Source organism: Sander vitreus, chromosome 8 (assembly GCF_031162955.1).
Source record: "Sander vitreus isolate 19-12246 chromosome 8, sanVit1, whole genome shotgun sequence".
NCBI classification, from domain to species: Eukaryota; Metazoa; Chordata; class Actinopteri; order Perciformes; family Percidae; genus Sander; species Sander vitreus.
The window spans coordinates 20,130,177-20,148,567 of record NC_135862.1 but is presented as its reverse complement, the minus strand read 5'-3'; the positions used below and the strand labels follow the sequence as shown (position 1 = coordinate 20,148,567).

Genomic DNA, 18,391 nt, shown 5'->3' with positions numbered 1-18,391 from the left:
GTAGAAATGAAACAATAAAGTTGATTGACATTAAATTAATCAGCAACTATTTTGATCATGAATTAATCATTTCATTCATTTTTCAAGCAAACATTTTATGTTTCATTCAATGTGTGGCTGATTTCCTTGACGAGTGACTTAAATTTGTAAAGATTAATTGATTATTAAAATCATTACTTTTCCAGGCAAGAAAAGTCTATTTTAGTTATAAAGCCCAAAATCACAAATTGTCTGTCTGCATACAACACCTTTTAATAAAAAAAAAGAAGGAAGAAATTAAAATGTTCTGCCTAATCAATCAATTGATTTATAGTTTCACAAACCTTTCTGGTTTCTCGTCCCTTTCAAAGTCACATACAAAATAACACATTCTTTTTCTCACACAATCGCCTCTCTACCTGTCCGACAGCCCAGGCACTTTGGTAGCAGCAGGGACTGGCGAGGGAGTGGAGGAAGGCTGGCAGCCTGAGTGGCAGCACCACTGATCATCTCCACGATTTCAAACTTAATTAACCTGGGCGTCGCGCCACATGTCCTCCGGCCCGTCAACGGTGAGTGCCGGTTCGCTATCTCCTCTGAGATCTGTGGCGATGAAGGGAGGAGAGAGACGGGGAAAGGGGCGAGACGAGACAGATGGGAAGTAGTCCCACCAGCATCACATAACTTAACCTGCTATTAAAGGATAATTCCAGTTTGTCTCAACTTGTTTTTATAGTTTTGGTCTTTTCTATCAGATATGACAACATTGTGCTCACCAAAGTAACTTTTGGGATCTGGGAAGATGGCGGCATCGCTACAATAAAGTCAGATGGGGTGAAAAGCAAGCAGTGAAATGATCTGACAGGTTGTAAACATTTACAAAGCCACTTTATTTGAAGGGGAAAACTAAAAGTGGGCCAACCTGAAGTGTTCCTAATAATTCCTCTTTGCACAACTGTGGAAAACAGCTGTGGAAGGTCACAGATTAACCTGTGATGGGTGTTTACAACAGACACTTCAGGTAATAGATTTACCTTTCCTTTCTCTTCCAAACAACCTGGGGATTTTTTGAACTTGTCTGATTCTCTGACAGTTGGAGCTTCTTGCCTCATTGAACTTCCTTTTTGTGATGTTTGGAGCTGCAGCGTATTCTTTCTTTTCTTAAATTGATCTGCTAATTTGTTAACCTCTTCGTTGTGGCAACCCCCTCTCTTCATATTAAAGAGGCATGGATCAAGGACATCGGCAAAGTATCTGACGAGCTATGGGCAAAAGGGTTAAACAGGATAAAAGCGTGTTGTGCTGTTTATAATAGACAACTGGTTCCTGACTGTCTCTTAGTGATACTGGGCTGTTCCAACGGTTCTTTGGCTCATCCGCTTTACAACAAGCCCTCATATTTGGTATGACCATTGCAAAACGGGTTATCCTAAAGGAGTGGAAGTCAACTTCCCCTCCTTGCTTCAAGAGGTGGCTATATGATATGGTTTCCTGTTTACATCTTGAAGAAATTCGTTTTTCCATGTCTAACTCTCAAGTAAGTTCAAGAAGATTTGGGGCCCTTTCATAGAATACATCAGGAAGGATAGACCACAAACTGGGACCTAAATGCACAGCACTGTTTTAGTATTTTTTTTACTTTCGTTAGTTATCCATACCGAGACTTTGCCACTCCCCTCCGGCTCAGGCCTCCTTGACTCAATCTGTGTGAGTGGACTTTCTGGGACATCTGTTCAGTGAATCGACATATATATTTATACTTTTTCTTTCCATATAATGAGTAAGTGCTGGCTGTGTGTTGTTTTTTGTTTGTTGTGTTTTTTTTTTAATTGTCTGGTTTTCTGTCTTTTTTTTGTTTGTATTATGTGCGCCTGTATAGATAAAATACTGCAAAAATAAAAAAAAATTGATCTGCTAATTATTTGTTATTACTAATGAATTGTTTGGTCTTTAAAATGTCAGAAAACAGTGAAAAACCTTCATTACATTGATGTTTTCAAATTGCATGTTGTCTGACCAAAGCCCATAAAGATTCAGTTTCCTATCACAGAGGGGTAAAAATTAACTAATCAATTATCTGTCTATTAAAATAGTTAATATATTTTCTATTGATTGATTAATAATTTCAGCTGTAGTGATGTCGCATCCACATACTTCGGCAGTGTATCTGGTGACGTCTATTGTTACTAACATTGTTACAACATAAGACCAAAGTTGTAATAAACTGATTATCCTTCTAAGAGGTAAAACTTGGACCCAAACATCTTTCTGTCTACTGGTACACAAGCTCTGTATAATTCAAAAAGAGCCCATAAATATAATTTGGCTGCTAACTAACTCTCTGCATTTAGTAGCTCATCAAACCCGCAAACAAAACCTCAGTTGCCCCCTGCTCACTCGCTCCTCAGAGGCCTGACTCAACTGTCTGCCTCTCTGTCCATCTCAGCTCTGAGAACGCGGAAGTGCAGACTCAACCATCTCGACAGTAGGAGGGGGAGGTTTGTGTACCCACTGCACGGTATTTCCACAACCAACAAGGAATTTTAAAAATCTAAGCTTTTATGTTTTTTATGCAAAGAGGGAGACAACCAAGACAGAAGATTGATCTGTGACAGCACTTTTTTTCTTTCAGTCTTTCTCTCTCCTTTCTTTTTTAGGTTATTTCTATTTTTGGCTTCTCTTTTCCAGCCTACTGTCTGTTTGGCCATCTCATTTAAGTCAGTGACATTCGATGTGAAGTGGTGCGGGCCCGAGAGCTTACAGCCACTGACTCATAAAAACACACATGCACAAGAAGGACTTGATATGAAGGGAAAGGTCAGGCCTCCTCTCTGAGGGCCTAATCACCCACTCTCATTGAGTGGCTTGCTCACTCAGTCACACTTGATTGTGTGTGTGTGTGTGTGTGTGTGTGTGAGAAATGTGATCATGGGTGTGACTTAGCTGGTGTATGTAGGCGAGCGAGTGTGAGAGGGATAGATTGTACCTCGAGAGTAGTGATTGGTGTGTGAAAGTGTGTTTATCAGAAAATGTGCATTCCTGTCTTGTGAACATATGATTAGTAGATGACCGCTTTGGGTCAGGTGACACAGATACAAATGTGCATGCAAACACACACATGCACAATCCTCTTGCCTGAACATGTGGTGTAATCAGCGGCCTTATCAGGGGAACTGTGGGGCTGTAACAGGCTCATTAACTTCTCCCTGAGCCTTTTTTTAGAGAGGGAATTGGCCAAGACGAGTGGGCAACATTTCTGTCTAGCCCCTCTTAATACAGTCTATTCTCCACTCAGTTTTTGCAGTAAGTGATTGTGCATGTGTGTGCAATGTATGCATAAGGATCCTCTTTACTTCAAATCTCCTCTCTGTTTTTGTGCTTATTCCCTCATTAGTTGACCTTCAGTACCACCCATCCTAGTTTAGTTTAGAGCATCCGCTAGCAGAGCAGGGCAATGGGGATTAAGAATTAAAGAGCCTCAGCTGCTCTGGGGCTCCTGTAGCTCAGCGTTCGGCCACCGAGGCCTGATAATGGTGTTTGTTTAGCCATTAGTCAGGCCCTGCTTAGCAGCTCTCTCCCCTTCGGCTGCAGAAACACTGATAGATGATGGATGAAGAGATGGATGATTGTGAGGGTCAGCGGATGGAGGGATGAGTGTTGTGGAGTGGTTTCAATAGCATCAAGAACATTTGGTGAAAGTGTGTGACACTAAGGAGTTGGGTTGGAGGTAGTCCAAGGAAATGTGGTTTTTCATTAGTATTTGTGAGCGAAAGAGGAAGTTAGAGAGTGCTCTTGTGTTATGACTTGAGGTTTTGTGTCGAGGCATACACACATTTTATCAGACTCTAACCTTCCTGTGATTAGTTCTCGTCGTCCGACTAATTAAAAAGTAGCCCAGTCTATTTCCTTCTGCACGGCCAGCGGAAAGTACTCCTCTTCGCTGGAAGCTATTTAATTTTATGAGGTATTTTTTGCAGCTAATTTAGCCATTACCTTATAAGCTCCAAATGTGACCTTTTCTCCATATGCTGGGGAGAGCTAGCTAATCTTTGTGCTATTACCTGATAGCTTTTAGTCATTACCAAATGCTGGAATCTTTTTGGGCCTCAGCCAGCGCTTATGCGACCACTATTACAATGCTCAGTCACCATCCACTCTCTGACTCATTTTGACAAGTGACAGGCACCTGCCAACTAGCACAAAGGAACTATTGAGACTCAAGTCAGTAATGTGTGTGTGTGTGATTGTCCTCCTGTTGGTCCTGTCTTTCAGTCTCTCGATCATCTCTCATGCCGCCTGCCTTCTTTCCTGAGGCTACCTCTCTCGCTTATTCAGCTCTCACACGTCTAGACAGAACCAGAGAGATTTCATCTCTCACAGCTTGTGCTCTATTCCTACACTTTCCTACCTGTGTTTAAAGGTATAGCTCAACATTTTGTGGGAATGCACCTATTTGCTTTCTTTCCAAGAGTTAGATGAGGAGATCAATATTGATCACATATCTTTGCATTAAAAATACACCTACCAACATCTGTAAAGCTCACTTATTAACATGTAACTCATTTGTTTAATGCGTACACAAAAATGTTTGTATAAGAAACCAACTTGTGGTTTTGGGGGAGTTACTTGCTAGAACTATTTCTTGGTGAACAACCGATGGGTGCAGTGACTGGGTGCAGCTTGTTGTAACAGTATGTACATCAGTAACCAGTAACATTGGGCTTTCTCCAGTAAGATGATTTCTTCAATGCCATGTAAACGGGTAGGTAATAAAAAAAATAAAAAAAACATTAGATACAGCTAGATAATTATCTCCTGGCGGACGCCCTTTCTTTTAATCATGTTTCTAATTTGCTCTTTACAAGTATGTATGTGCAGGAGAAATACTTCAGACAAGTAAGAGCAGAGCTGGTGGATGAAAGGACAGATAATTACACGTAATAATTACAAGTGGTGCATCCTTGTATTTAAAGTAATACCAACACAAAGTATCCTCTAGAAGTCTACATAAGTCTGTCCTGAGTGAGGTCCCTTAAGGAAAGGTGCTTAATTATGCTTACATCACATGTGGGTGCAAACGTAGTGTTTATGGAAAAAGTAAGGCTTGCATACTGACCTCTTTTCCTTATCACAGTGAGGTTACCAGGTTTGGTAGCAGGCACAGCGACCACACCAACTGTGTCTGGCAGCCCACGCTAAAGCCAAAGATGCTACATGGAAGTATATGACAGATGGAAAAGCAAATTGTAAACCGGATAAGCAAATTGTCGGTGTTTTCACTTATGTTTTTGCACTCATTAAACTAACGAGATACAAAGTGTTGATTGCTGAGCTTTGGAGGTGTTGGAAGCTGTACATTTTTTCACATTGGACAGAACCATACTTGATGCTTCTCCCTACTTCCAGCGTTTATTTTGAGCGCTGCTAAACATGTCCCACCTCCATCTCGGCACTTAACACAGACATGAGATTGATAGCTTCTTCTTGTCTTCTCATCTTACTCTTGGAAAGAAAGCAAAAAGGCATGTTTTCCATAACTATTCCTTTAATACCAAAGCTATAAACACACATTGGTGACATCTTTTTCATCAGAATTCCTATAAAATGGCAGGCGAGCAATCAGTCACTATACGATCAGTATTCCCCTTGAAACCAAACTAAAGCTGGGCACTGAGACTAAACCACATTACAAGATACCTTCATGGCTCATTGGCGTTTATGCTGGTGAAGTGAAATCATTATGACCAATAAGGTGTGTAATGGATTCCTTCCCAGCAGTCAGTCTGCCTGCCTGACTTCTTAATTGTGGCTGCATGTGTGTTGCAATGTAAATGCGTGCTGTATGTATGTGGAAGGTGAGTGTGTGTTGGGAGCAGAGGATCGCCTCAGGGTGCTGTACAGATTAGAGAAGCTGCCCTCCAACCAGAGGAAGCAGGGATTTAAGTCTCGGGGTGTGTGTGTGTGTGTGTGTGTGTGTGTGTGTGAGCAAGCATCAAACCTGCTGAAGTGCCCTTGAGCAAGACATTAAATCACCTGTTCTTTAAAGAGTCTGATCTTCTGACAGTAGTGAGAGAAAAACGAAATTCCCTGCAGCTATCAAGCAATGTGTCGCAAAGAAAATGACTTTCTGAAACGATTATTCAACTAAGCGATTACTTGATGGGCATTTTTAAATTCATCAATTAAACATTTAAGTCATTTATCAAGCAAAAAAATGGTTTGACTGTTGGTCAGACAAAACAAGAAATTGTCGGACCTCATTTTGAGCTTTATTCACAGTTTTCTGACATTTTAAAGACCAAACTATTAATCGATGTATTAAAGAATTCAGAAGCTTAATTGATAATTAAAACATTCTTTAGTTGCAGCCCTACTTGTGGATGTGGGCAGCATTTTTCATATGACGCAACAGTGTTGGCTCTCAGATGCATATCTGTGAGTAAGTCGAGTTGATTAGTGAGTTTGTGTATGCATGCATGCCCCTACACCTGTTTGTGTGTATTAGCAACCGTCTGGATGTGGCGGCGATGTTAGAGAAGCCATTGGCTCCTGAAAGTAGCTCTTCTCCGCCAGGCCAGGCCATTTAATCAGGTTCTCCACATCCGCCAGCTGTGTCCACACAGCAAACAGCCACTCTGTCCCGCTGGAGAGCTGCAACATCCAGCTGGGGGTGGGGGAGGCCAGTTAGCATTGGGAGATTAGCCCAAGCTGCTGCTGCCCAGACAGAGAGAAGTTGTGTCTGTGTGTTTGTTTGAGAGACAAACAGAGCTTGAGAGATTACAAGAGACATTGAGGTTGGCTGCCGAGAAAGGTATGAAAAGTGCAGTAGTGAGTGTGCCTGTGTATGTGTATCCCTGCACACATGCACATTTAAATCTGTAGTTTTTGTGTGTGTGTGTGTGCGCCTGTGATTTTGTGTACTCGCTGCTCAAGTGTCCAGCTGGCAGAGGGGAGATAGCAGGAGCCTTGAAAATGGTGACGGAGCGGTAAACAGACACACAAAGAGCATATCAGTCCCAATGAGGAAAATTGCTGTGCCTTAAAGGATGGTGTGGGTGTGTGCGGGTTACGCTCGCACCTGTGACTCGTGGTCATATATCAAAACAGACAAACCTACACAAGAGGGCAGACGCATGTAGACACACAAGAGAAACACAAGCACACAGGCGTGAGAATTGGGGCACGGGCACACACACGGTCTATTAGAGAATAAGTGTGATTTACACAGTCCTTGGTTCACGGGCCAACTTTAAAGGTCTTAGCATATTTAGGCCAGAGCAGCTGGATCCCACTGAAATGGACCTGGCCCATCAATCCCCCGCCTGGTGCCCTGAATACAATGGCTGGGCTGGCTGCTTTGGTGAGCGTGATTCTCCCAGTCAGTCAAATTGAAATAAATGAACTGCCAACCCTGACGGCAGGGTAATTGTTCATATGGTAATTGGAATTTGCTGTCGTCGCAACAGCCTCCCATTGCAACTTGTGAAACAATTTCACTGTAAGGAGGGAACAAGAGCGTTTGCATGTCAAAAAAGTGAGATGGGCGATGTGCAGAGAAAGCGAGTTCTCTACACTCTCCCACTTCATGTTTCATCTTTAACAATGCTGCTCGTTTCTGCCTTTCCTTCCCTGGACGGTGGCGGGAAAATAAAGGATGAGGATCCACCCCTCATTTCCGCCTCCTTGTATGGCTCTTAACCCACGTTGTCATGTTTGCTTTGTACACACTTTAGCAGGCCTCTTCAGCACACAAGAGACATGGCACAATTCACTTTAGACCATTAACCCCCCCCTTCTCCACCCAGGCCCGAGGCTTCTGGGGACATGCAAGTAATTTAATAGCAGATCACTTTTATCAGAGTATAACACTGAATGCGGCTTCAATGTGAAGACACCCCCCACATCAATGTCAGACCCTGGCATCTGTCAAAGCCAGCTCTCCGATAAAGAAAGTGCTGAATATGAATGATTGCAGTATGGGTTGATATCCCATTATGTTTTTAGGGTAGGATGTCTTTTTTTTTATTTATTATATCAGGTTCCTTTCCCTATCTGTTTTAATGAGTGAGAGGAGCACTCATGCTGGTTCGAAACTTGCCAGGTCAGCAGTTGCACAAGTGTTTGTGTATGTGTGTGCTCTAATCATTACACACACACACACACACACACACACACACACACACACACACACACGTGCCCACATTCTTGTTTTCTCTGTTCTCCTTCCTGATCTCTTGCTTCCTTGCACAGGCACGCTCGTAGACTTCTTCCTGGTGGGTGTTGTCCTAGAAAGGGGGGATGTGGGTGTTGTGTGGGGAGAGGATTGGCCGAGAGGCATGCAGACTGCCATGCTGGGCTTTACTGCCCCTGTGTCAAAGAAACGCAGTGTGTCTGTTTGAAGAGAAGAGTGTCTCTGTGTGGTTGGAGTGGGATTACCTTGTCAGCACTTCAAACTGCGCCGGTGCACATATTGGTGCGTGCACATGTATCTCTAAGCTTATTAATCTGTGTGTGTTTGCGTGCACACCTGCCATTTTTCAATTATCTTTCATTTTTCTCTGCTGAGAGCTTCTTTTCCTGTCCCGACATGCCCTAACTTGTTGAGAGAGGGTGAAAGAGGTGGTACTGTAGTTGTCATAAAAAAGGATTGTGTGCACGTGTGTAATGACCACCAACAAAGAGACACACCTTCATGTGCTATTTTCAAGCCTGTGAATGCAGTACCTCTGCAGTTTTTCTCTTAATGTTTATTTCAACACAAACAATAGAAAAAAAAATAGAGGTGGAAATTACAAATCACTTTGCTGAATGAAATCGTGTCAATCAAGTTCATTCACTTAGCATCACTGTTCATGAAGTTCTTCAGTGTGTTGCTGTTGGGTTCAGTAGCATACAAAACTAGGCTAATACAAGCACTGTTTATAGCCTAAGTTTTTCTTGTTTGGTTTATTGACAACATTCTAATATATCTATAAAAATACAACATATTAGACTTTGTCAGCAAAAGATGATAAAGTCCTTTTTTCACAAATATATTTCAGACTCTTCTGTTGTGTCAGGCCAGTCTAAAATTTACTCTTGGATTAGTCTGATGCAAGTTAAACCGTTTCACAAAAATAAAGACTGGCTTATCTTAAAGCCAAAGATACAGATAGAAGAAGATAGAATGTTTAAGTTCAAGTATAAACAGTTACGGCGATTTCATGACATCACATATGTGCGCGCACCAGCTGGGCTGAGGTTACTGTAAAATACACTTCAGTTTCTGACATTAAGATATATTATAAAAACTAGAAAGAAATGAAATTAATAAATAATTGATCAAATCTTTTGAGGTTGATAGTTCCAGACCCACCTATTTGCTACAGAGTTATCGCAGCATTATCGCTTATTTGGCTTTTTAAAAAGCTTGAAACGAGGAAGTAATAAACATTCAACAACGATGCGTATAGTCACCAGTGAGGGGAGCTCCACTTCTAAAAGTACTGATTCGCTCAGTGACGATGAGGATTCAGTATAGTCAGTTCAGTTAATGATTCTGTGTAAAAATGTTCCTTTTCTTGTAACGCTAAAATGAAGTGTGCAGAGAAATATTTGACATTTGTTTAAAAAAAAAAAAAAAGCAGCTGGCAGTTTTAATTCACCCATTGTGTCTTTCACATGATCACATTTTTTCAGATGTGCCAGCTTCATTAACACGTGATGTGTTTCATCATTATTTATCCCAAGCCATTGGAGGCTTCATTAGCTTCAGGCTGACGCAGCCTCTAAATTTAGCAGCTTGTTATTTATTCAGAATAACCACGTGTTGTATAGTATGCCCACTTGCTATGTTCTCTCACAACAGCTTAGAGACATGTTGAGAAACGAGAGGTAGGCTGGTCTATGGAGGAATAGGCCTCATTCCACCTGTGTCATCCCCACCAGACATCTGCCTCTCCTCAGCTCTTTGAAGCCTCTTTTAATTCCAGCGTTCAGGATTAAGCCTATGAAAAAAAGGATGAAAAGTGATAGAGCGACAGAAGGAGACATCCTAGGAGAGAACAGGCTCCTTTGATATATGTTTAAGAATTTCTTTTTCTACTGACCCACAATGCAGCATCTGAGGAAAATTGGTGCAACACTTTTTTTTCAGATCAAGGGCTGGCTATAGGATTTGCATGAGTAGGAAAAGGACTCTTTTGAAGTCATGGATGTAAGTGGAACTAGAACTTTCTGAAACCTAAATGAATGCCCGGAGACATTGCCCATTCATTGTACATTACAGACTGAGAAAGTTGCTTTGTAACAGCATGTTTGATTGGAAGTCAAAGGAATCAAGTCATTTTCTGTTACTGAAACAATTGACATAATCTGCCTTTTGTGGAGTCTCTCTGTGCGGTCTGTATCGTGGCCAAGCGAATCTATGGACATATGGATATTACATTTTTTTTGGCGGATCGCACACAATGGAGGTACATTCAGAGAGGCAGTCATGCTTCAATTACTGTCCATATTTACAATCCCATCCAATATTTAGACAGCATGGTATTCTGTGTTGTGTACAAAAACAGAAAAGAAAAACTAGCAAACAGCTGTTGTTTAATTTCAAACATTTTTTTAGATGCATAGACGTACACTAGGTTTAATTGGTATGTACAGGAGCTGCTGATAATGCAAAACACTAGATTTTCCTGCCAGGTGTTTCCACAAACCCCAAGAAAAAAGCACATTAAAGGTCATGTGACATGTCAGACTACTTGAACGTAGTCAAAACTGGTTAACCATCCGTCAAATAGCAGCTTGTGGTGAGAAAACACAGTCCGGCTAATGGAGTATACTAAGGTCAATTGACTTAGAAATGTAATAAAATGACTACAAACAGAGAAGTAATTATGATAAACATCTGCATGTATAAACTGTAGCACCTTTCAGAGACAGAAATCAGTAACAAATGTGAAAACGGAGAAAAAAAGGACATGTAAAAGATAAAATAATAAAAAAAGGTTTAATTGAGGAAGGTGGTGGAAGGCAATAAATAAGATGTGGGTCAGTGTTACTGACACCTTAACATTCACACCCTCAGTGCACATTTGAAGTGTCAAATAATGAGCACAGAAATGACACGTCAGTTATCACAAGCAGTGCATTCAAGCGTTCGCTTCATTGTGGCCTAAATTGATTTTTCTGTGATTCCTGTTCATGCCTCCGAGATTGCCTCACAGAGGTGTTCATTTAAATCTGTGATCATTTTTTCTGTGAACATTTTGCAGTTTTCCACCACTCTTGTCAGTGCAGTTTCATTGTGTTTGTTTATGTTGTCAACATTGTGAGGCTGCAAGAACGTTTTGCAGTTTATGCAGTTTTTGTAACACTTCCTTGAAAACTCAAACATAACAGTGACTTATTGTGGCGCCTGACACATAATTGTCATTTAACTTGGTCAGTGGATGTCTTTGTAATTGAAGTTTTGTTTCTCTAGAGCTGAAATTGTTGTTTACATGATGTTCCTTTTATTTTGTCCACCCCTGTAGTGTGCATGTTAACTCAAATTACATTTTTCTTTTGTCTGCTCCTCTTAGTTAAATCTTGACAAGACACTGACTACCCTTCCCTCATAATTAAAGCTGTAAAAACTGCCCGCAAACATTTCTGTAATGAATAAGCAGAATTTTTTTTTTTATTGCACTATATCAAATTTAATTGACATATTTAAGGCTATGCATTGAAAAGGGCACAATACATTTACATAGTGAAATTGGTTGTGGGACTGGGCAGGGAGGAGAAAATCATCAAATTGAGTAGTCAGCACTTAAATGCTAATGGCAGTTGCCAGTGAAATTAACAAGTTTCCCTCCTGAGTAAATGTCTAATCAGTGGTCTCCCCACTTAGTCCAGTGAGGGAAGGCAGGTTATCATAATAAAACACAGCTTTGGAATGCGACCTCCTGGAAGTTTCATCAGGGGTTTTCAGTTTGACAAATGTGCCTGTGGACTTGACTGGCAAGGTGGAATAAGACGGAGGATACTATTTGAGCTGGAAACCTCATGCAAACATAGACCCACATTTGCTGTGTGGGCAATAGCTGCTTCAAAGCCACCTGCAGTTCCATATTTACCACAGCCTGGACAAACAGCAGTGAGCGAGGACTCCACAAGCACCTGCTGATAGCCGGTACATGATGCTGTCTGTATTTTACAGAGATATTGTGTGATCATGTTTACCGAGACAACAGTGTACTTCCTGAGCACACAGTGCTTGGAGGTGTTGGAAAAAAAAGCAAAGTGCAAATGAAGTTGGAATGGATCCAAGCTTTTTAAATAGGCTTTTATTGTGTTATGGTTTGAGATCTAGCTCTCGGCTTTAATCTTTCTTTACCCCCACACAGAGCAGTTTTATTTTTTCACAAGCGATCATTTCTGATATTAAGTCAATTAAATCCAAAATAACATGCCCTTTTATAGAAGTGGAGAAGGTAGTTGAGTCACACACAAATAGCTGCACTACACAATTTTAGCTTAAGGCATAGTTTGCTTCATATGTACGACTCTGGAAGGGTCAGTATACCTAAATTATATGTATAGTTTGGGTTTTATTTGGCCAAGTTTGTCTGAGATTTCTGCGTCAGAAATGAGAATTTTCTTTGTGGTGCTTAAAAAAATTTAAAATCAGCAACACACAACCATAAACAATTACTCTGGGTAATCCACACACCTTGGTGTGAACAGTTTTCGTAGGAACTACTTTTTTACCAAAGAAATAGTCCCAAAGTTAACAGTGGAGTCTGTGGATTATTCAGACCAAAAAAATGTCATGCAACACAATTGGTTTGGGGCGGCTTCCTGTTTTGTTTTTGGCTTATCTGTCATTGAGAAAACAAATTTTTGTACATTTAGCAAACCAACCCTTTTAAAAGAATTCTTTTTATTTTAGAAAATATACTTTACTTCTTATTGACAGTTAGAGGAGAAGATCAACATCACTCCCATATCTTCATAGCTATGGTAAATATGAAGCTGGAGAGATGGTTAGCATAGCAGAAAGACTGGAAACAGTGGGAAACATCCGGCTCTAAAGCTTACTAATTAACATATCATATATGTATATATCATGTCATATGTTGTTTTTTTCATCTGTACAAAAATCTAAGTGAAAAGGGGCTAGGTAAATGTCTTCTTACTCTCTGCAAGAAAGCTAAGAATCGTATGTCCCAAAATGTCAAACTATTCCTTTAAACTCTCGTGATTAGGCCATCTGACCGGTTCGCATGACATTAGATTGTGAGTGTGTTTAGTGTTATATGTTAACCACACCTACTCTACACTGCAGTCTTGTGTTCATTTGTGTGCATTAAACTGCATTAATAATGAAACACCTCTACCTTTCTGTTCTCTCCAGAGATGGCAAGCTGGGTCTCCCTCCTCCTCTTTCTCTTCTGCCAGTCAGTCTCACGAGCCCAGGAGGAGAGCAGCAACGTCCCCATCCTGGAGTTCACCACAGAGACCGTCATCAACAATGTGGTCCAGGACCCCCAGACTGGTCGAATCTACCTGGGGGCGGTCAACACCATTTTCCAGCTAGGGCCATCGCTCCGCCTGCAGGCTCGTGCCGAGACGGGCCCCAGAGAGGATGCCCGGACCTGTACGCCTCCTGCTTCTGCCTGCCAGGACACAAAGCCCATGTCCAACCTCAACAAGCTTCTGCTGGTCCATCCGTCCAACGGTTCACTCATAGTCTGCGGCAGCCGCTATCGAGGCATCTGCTCCCTCCTAAACCTGACCAATGTGGAACAGCAGCTGTATTACAGTGACAGTAAAGGAGAGAGGACTTACGTGGCTAGCATAGAGGATAACGTGAACGTGGTGGGCGTTATGTCCAACTATTCAAAAGATGGGAACGCCTTCAGTGTGTTTCTTGTTGGGAAGGGCTACGGAAGCCTCGACAGTACAAAACTCATCAGCACACGAATCCTTCAGGACTTCCGTGATTGGGTCGTGTTTGAGAGCATCATTGAGGCATCTACGGTTCAGACGACACCATTTGTTCCCAAGTACCTCCATGACTTCCGCCTTGCCTTCAAAGATAATGGTTTTGTTTATTTCCTCTTTTCAAGGACACTTGATGGTACAGATAATAAAAACCTGACCTTTGTGTCTCGTCTTTGCGAAGACGACCACCATTACTACTCCCACACGGAGCTCCAGTTAAACTGCGGCCAAAATAACAGATACAACAAAGTCCAAGCTGCGTATGTGGCCTCTCCAGGAAAAGAGCTTGCGCGGGCCATGACTGAATTAGGTGGGTATGGGAAGGTCGACTACTGGAACAAAGTTCTGTTCATGGTGGCAAGTCCAGATGACGACCCCAGCGACTCCGCTCTCTGCATGTACCCACTCAACTCCATCAATGAGCGACTGGTGGACATCATCAGCGCCTGCTACAGCGACTCGGGGAAAATGTCAGGGGTCCCTGCTGTGGACATCCCTTACTCATCTAAAACTGACGAATTCTGCACATCCAAAATTGCGGCAAGTACTTTTTTTTTGGAATAACAGATGTGAGTGGGATATGTTTTGAAGAATTCCCTTTGCGGTAATCAATAATGCATGGTTGTGTCACTGTTTACTTTAATGTTTTAGTGTTTACTTAGTTCTACAGACCCTTTTGTCATTGTTCTCTTTAAAGCTCTCATTCTGTCTCGCACACCTTCCCTCCTTCCGTGTCTCTTTATCCAATTCCCTCAACTCATCCAGAATAAAACCATATACTGTAGCTGTAGTGGGAAAAAAATCACTTCTTTCATATCTTTCAAACCTTTTATGATTTTTCACAAATCTACTGTAGTTTACTGTACTGTAAATAAATAAATGACAAATAAAAAATAAATATGACTTTGTAACACATAATACTGTCCCATCATGAAGAGAGGCATTCTGCTGTTTGAATTCAAACAATTTCAATTTGACCAGAACAGATTAATGTCTCAAAAACACAAATAGGTGTCACTCTAACAGAAATGGCTGTAATATCAACAATATTTTCATTCAACCATAAATAAAGCAGGCCACTGTTCATCATGTGTGAATATCCCATCAATTAAATCTCTCCTGTAGTGCAACAGAACATATGAGTCCTTTTCTGCTCAGTGCGTATTAACATAAGCTGCTGTAACTCTGTTATCCCAAACTTACTAATGAGAAAAATGACATCCTAAAACAGGTTTTATTCTTATATTGATTAAAAGAAATGATCAAACAAAACATACTGAAAAGATTTACACCTGTATTTCATCTACATTTGCAAAACGCTGGCCTTAAATGAACACTGGTGGAAAAACTGGTTGAACGTATTTGCTGCCCTGTGCTATATAGCTTAGTTAGTAGAGCACCTACCAAACCGCTAAGGGGTTTGATTCCCTCTCAAATTCTTTGGATTAAAGGGTCACAATGTGTCATCATCCTTTTTGTTCTTCCTTTTCTTTTACAGAAGCATACATTGGCCAACTACAAGTGTGGCGCAGACTTTCTGCCTTCCCCTCTAGCCAGCAAGCCAAAATTTGCCCTAAAGGCAAATGCAGTGTGGACCAAACCTGGCCTTCTGACCGCCGTGGCTGTCGCTGTGGAGAATGATCACACCATTGCCTTCTTGGGGAACACCCAGGGGGAGGTCTTCAAGGTGGAGTTGTCTTCTGATCTGTTGCTCTTGTCTGCTCGACTTTGTTTTCTTTCTTAGAGCTTTTAGTTTTACCTGAGGGAAGCAGAATGTGGGAATTAAAGACTTTGGGCCCTATCTTGCACCCAGCGCAGCGCAAAGCCCGACGCAAGTGTCTTTCCTGGTTTAACACCGACGCAGTTGTCAATTTCCCATCCAGCACCCACGTTGTTTACATAGCAAATGCACCTGCGCCCATCTTTGCACCCATGGGCGTGCTGGTCTTACAGGGAATGTGTTCAGGTGAATTCTTGGCGTATTGCTATCTTGTGGCAGCGGGAAGTGATCGCGCCATTGACCAACAAAAATCTGGTCTAAAGTCAATAGCGCAGCATTTCATTGTTATTTTAACAGCGAATTATTAAAATGTGCCTAGGCACACGCTATGCTTGTTACACACACAGGGAAGCGCAGCCGCACACAAACATGCAAAAGATTACATATAAAAATATTACGGTGCAAATCCGCCATCATAATAGCAATGCGCCAAGGTACAAATGCGCCTGGCTTTTAAAGGGAATGGGAGATGACACTCTGATTGGTTTATTGCATGTTACACCCAAAACACACCTATGAATTAATGAAGACACTAAGTACAACCCTTTTGAAACATGCACCTGGCGCACGGACCCTTTTTTCTGCCGTCAAACTAGCAAAAGTGGATTTGGACTCGCCCTAAACGCACCTGCGCCATGCGCTTCATGCTGTGCACTTAGATCGTTAAAATAGGGCCCTTTATGTCTGACAGTGTTATCTTTTGTTTTCTCTCCAGGTACACCTGGCCACGGAGCCAGACATGTACAGTACGACTCCTGGCGACACCATGGGAGAGAAGGTCAACAAGAACCTTTTCTTTGACCTCAGTCAAAACCACCTTTACATTACCACAGAGAAAAAGGTGTGTATGTCAGGGCCCTTTTGTTACACATATCACATATAACACGTGTCTACACAAGGCGTTTAGGCACAGTACTGAGTGTAGGTTACTTGCGTTTTGGCAGAATTCGGTTCCGAAAACACAATCCCTGCAGTCATGTAGTACTTTACATTTGTATAGTTATACTCCTCATTACTGTATGCATATACACCTACTACATTCCCGTTTACATTCAGCTAATTAATTTGCTATAACTGTTGACCACAAATGTATATTACTTTATTTTTTAATATTTTAGTTGTTAAATTTAATCCCTATATGATAACTTGCACTATTTTATGTCTTAGATTCTCATTTTGTTTTTTTACTTGTGTAATTTTCTTTTTTATACATATTTAATGAACATTGTTGGAGGGAGCCTGAGACCTATTTTTATTGACTTTGACTGCTTATGTAATTTCCGTGCATTTGATAATAAATAACTTAAAACTAAAACTGAAGAAAGTAGACTTAAAGCTTTAGTGCGTAACTTTTTTATAATAAAGAACGTTCGTTACATTCAAGCCATTGCCAAATGAGTTGATACAAAGCTAATTAAGACTATCAGCTCCACACAACTCTCTCTGTATTTCTCAGTATGGCTGTGTTTAGAAATTGGTGTCTTTCGGCAACTTCCGTGCACAGAAACTCGAGTAAGGATAATTGCCTCTTCTGAGGAGTTCATCATGTTTTTTTTAATCCTCCATGTCGTGTTTGGCTACCTGCAACTGCGTGGAGGAGGGGTGGGGGTGAAGTGCGATCACGGAAGGCTGTATCACGTGAACGCGCCAACAGAATTTTTGTCATTACTTAGAATTCCTCATGGGGGAGACAGAAACTACGCACTATAGCTTTAAAGCCTAAAAAATATGCTTTGGATTGCAGTTACAAGCGTACTGTAAAGAGTTAAAACACCAGTACGGCGCTGGTGTAGACAGCTGTATGGATTTAAATTGAAGTGTATGTTTGTCACGTTTCCGTGAGAGACACATTATTATTGTTGTTGTTGTTATTATTATTGATTATTATTATCAGTAGTAGTAGTAGTGATGGTGGTGGTATTCAGAATTTGATATTGTTAAGTATGTTACATTATTGGACTATTATTGCAGATGCATTAACATGTAAGCAGCAGTTTTATGTTGTAGGTGGTTGACGTGGAGCCAAGTCTACAAACTTTAGTTCTTTATTTGTGCATTTAAGAAAATACACAGGTTGCATAAAAAAACTCTGAGGGCTTGTAAAAAACCAAACATTGAAATTAAAGACAGCTGAATACAGTACTGTATGTTAGTCTCCAATTTACAAATGGACATACATATTTTATAATATCTAAAAGAATGAAAATAATAAAATTTCCAAACAACAAAAATACTAGTGATAAATAAACCAAGGAATAAGGATTTCAATAACATATATTTGCACTGCTTTTATACACGGTATCATAGGGCTGTACTTTGTCAAGAGAAGTTGTTTAGGATCTTTAAAATCAGAAATGAGGAGTGACCGCGAAGTGAAGCAGGATAGCTGTTCCATATAAGTGGACCTCTGTACCTAATCGAACACTTCTGTAGAACTGAATATATAGAAGATCAACAGATCTGGTGTGATAACAGTGGTTAAAAAGAAACTGAGAGAGGAAATGGGAAGTAAATAGTTACAAAATTGAAATACAAAAGTACTTGTCTGAAGTTTATTGATGTTGAATATGTTTTAATAACTACACTTAATATACGGTTCGGTACTTTAATCTATAACACTGTATCATATTTTATAAGATAATTGGGTAACATTTTACTTGAAGG

General features: G+C 40.9%; 1 protein-coding gene across 5 annotated transcripts in view; it reads left to right on the top strand.

Annotated features, from left to right (window-relative positions):
* The window catches only part of plxnb2b (plexin b2b), a 120,363-nt gene that overhangs the window by 58,296 nt on the left and 43,676 nt on the right, over positions 1–18,391 (top strand). For 4 of the 5 annotated variants that reach the window (XM_078257398.1, XM_078257400.1, XM_078257396.1 and 1 more), the window contains 3 exons: positions 13,358–14,487; positions 15,446–15,634; positions 16,443–16,568. In XM_078257398.1, coding sequence (XP_078113524.1) covers positions 13,360–14,487; positions 15,446–15,634; positions 16,443–16,568 — 1,443 coding nt within the window. In that variant the 5' untranslated portion in view covers positions 13,358–13,359. Of the gene's footprint in view, positions 1–409; positions 552–13,357; positions 14,488–15,445; positions 15,635–16,442; positions 16,569–18,391 lie in introns of all 5 variants that reach the window. The other variant, XM_078257397.1, reaches the window with a different exon arrangement.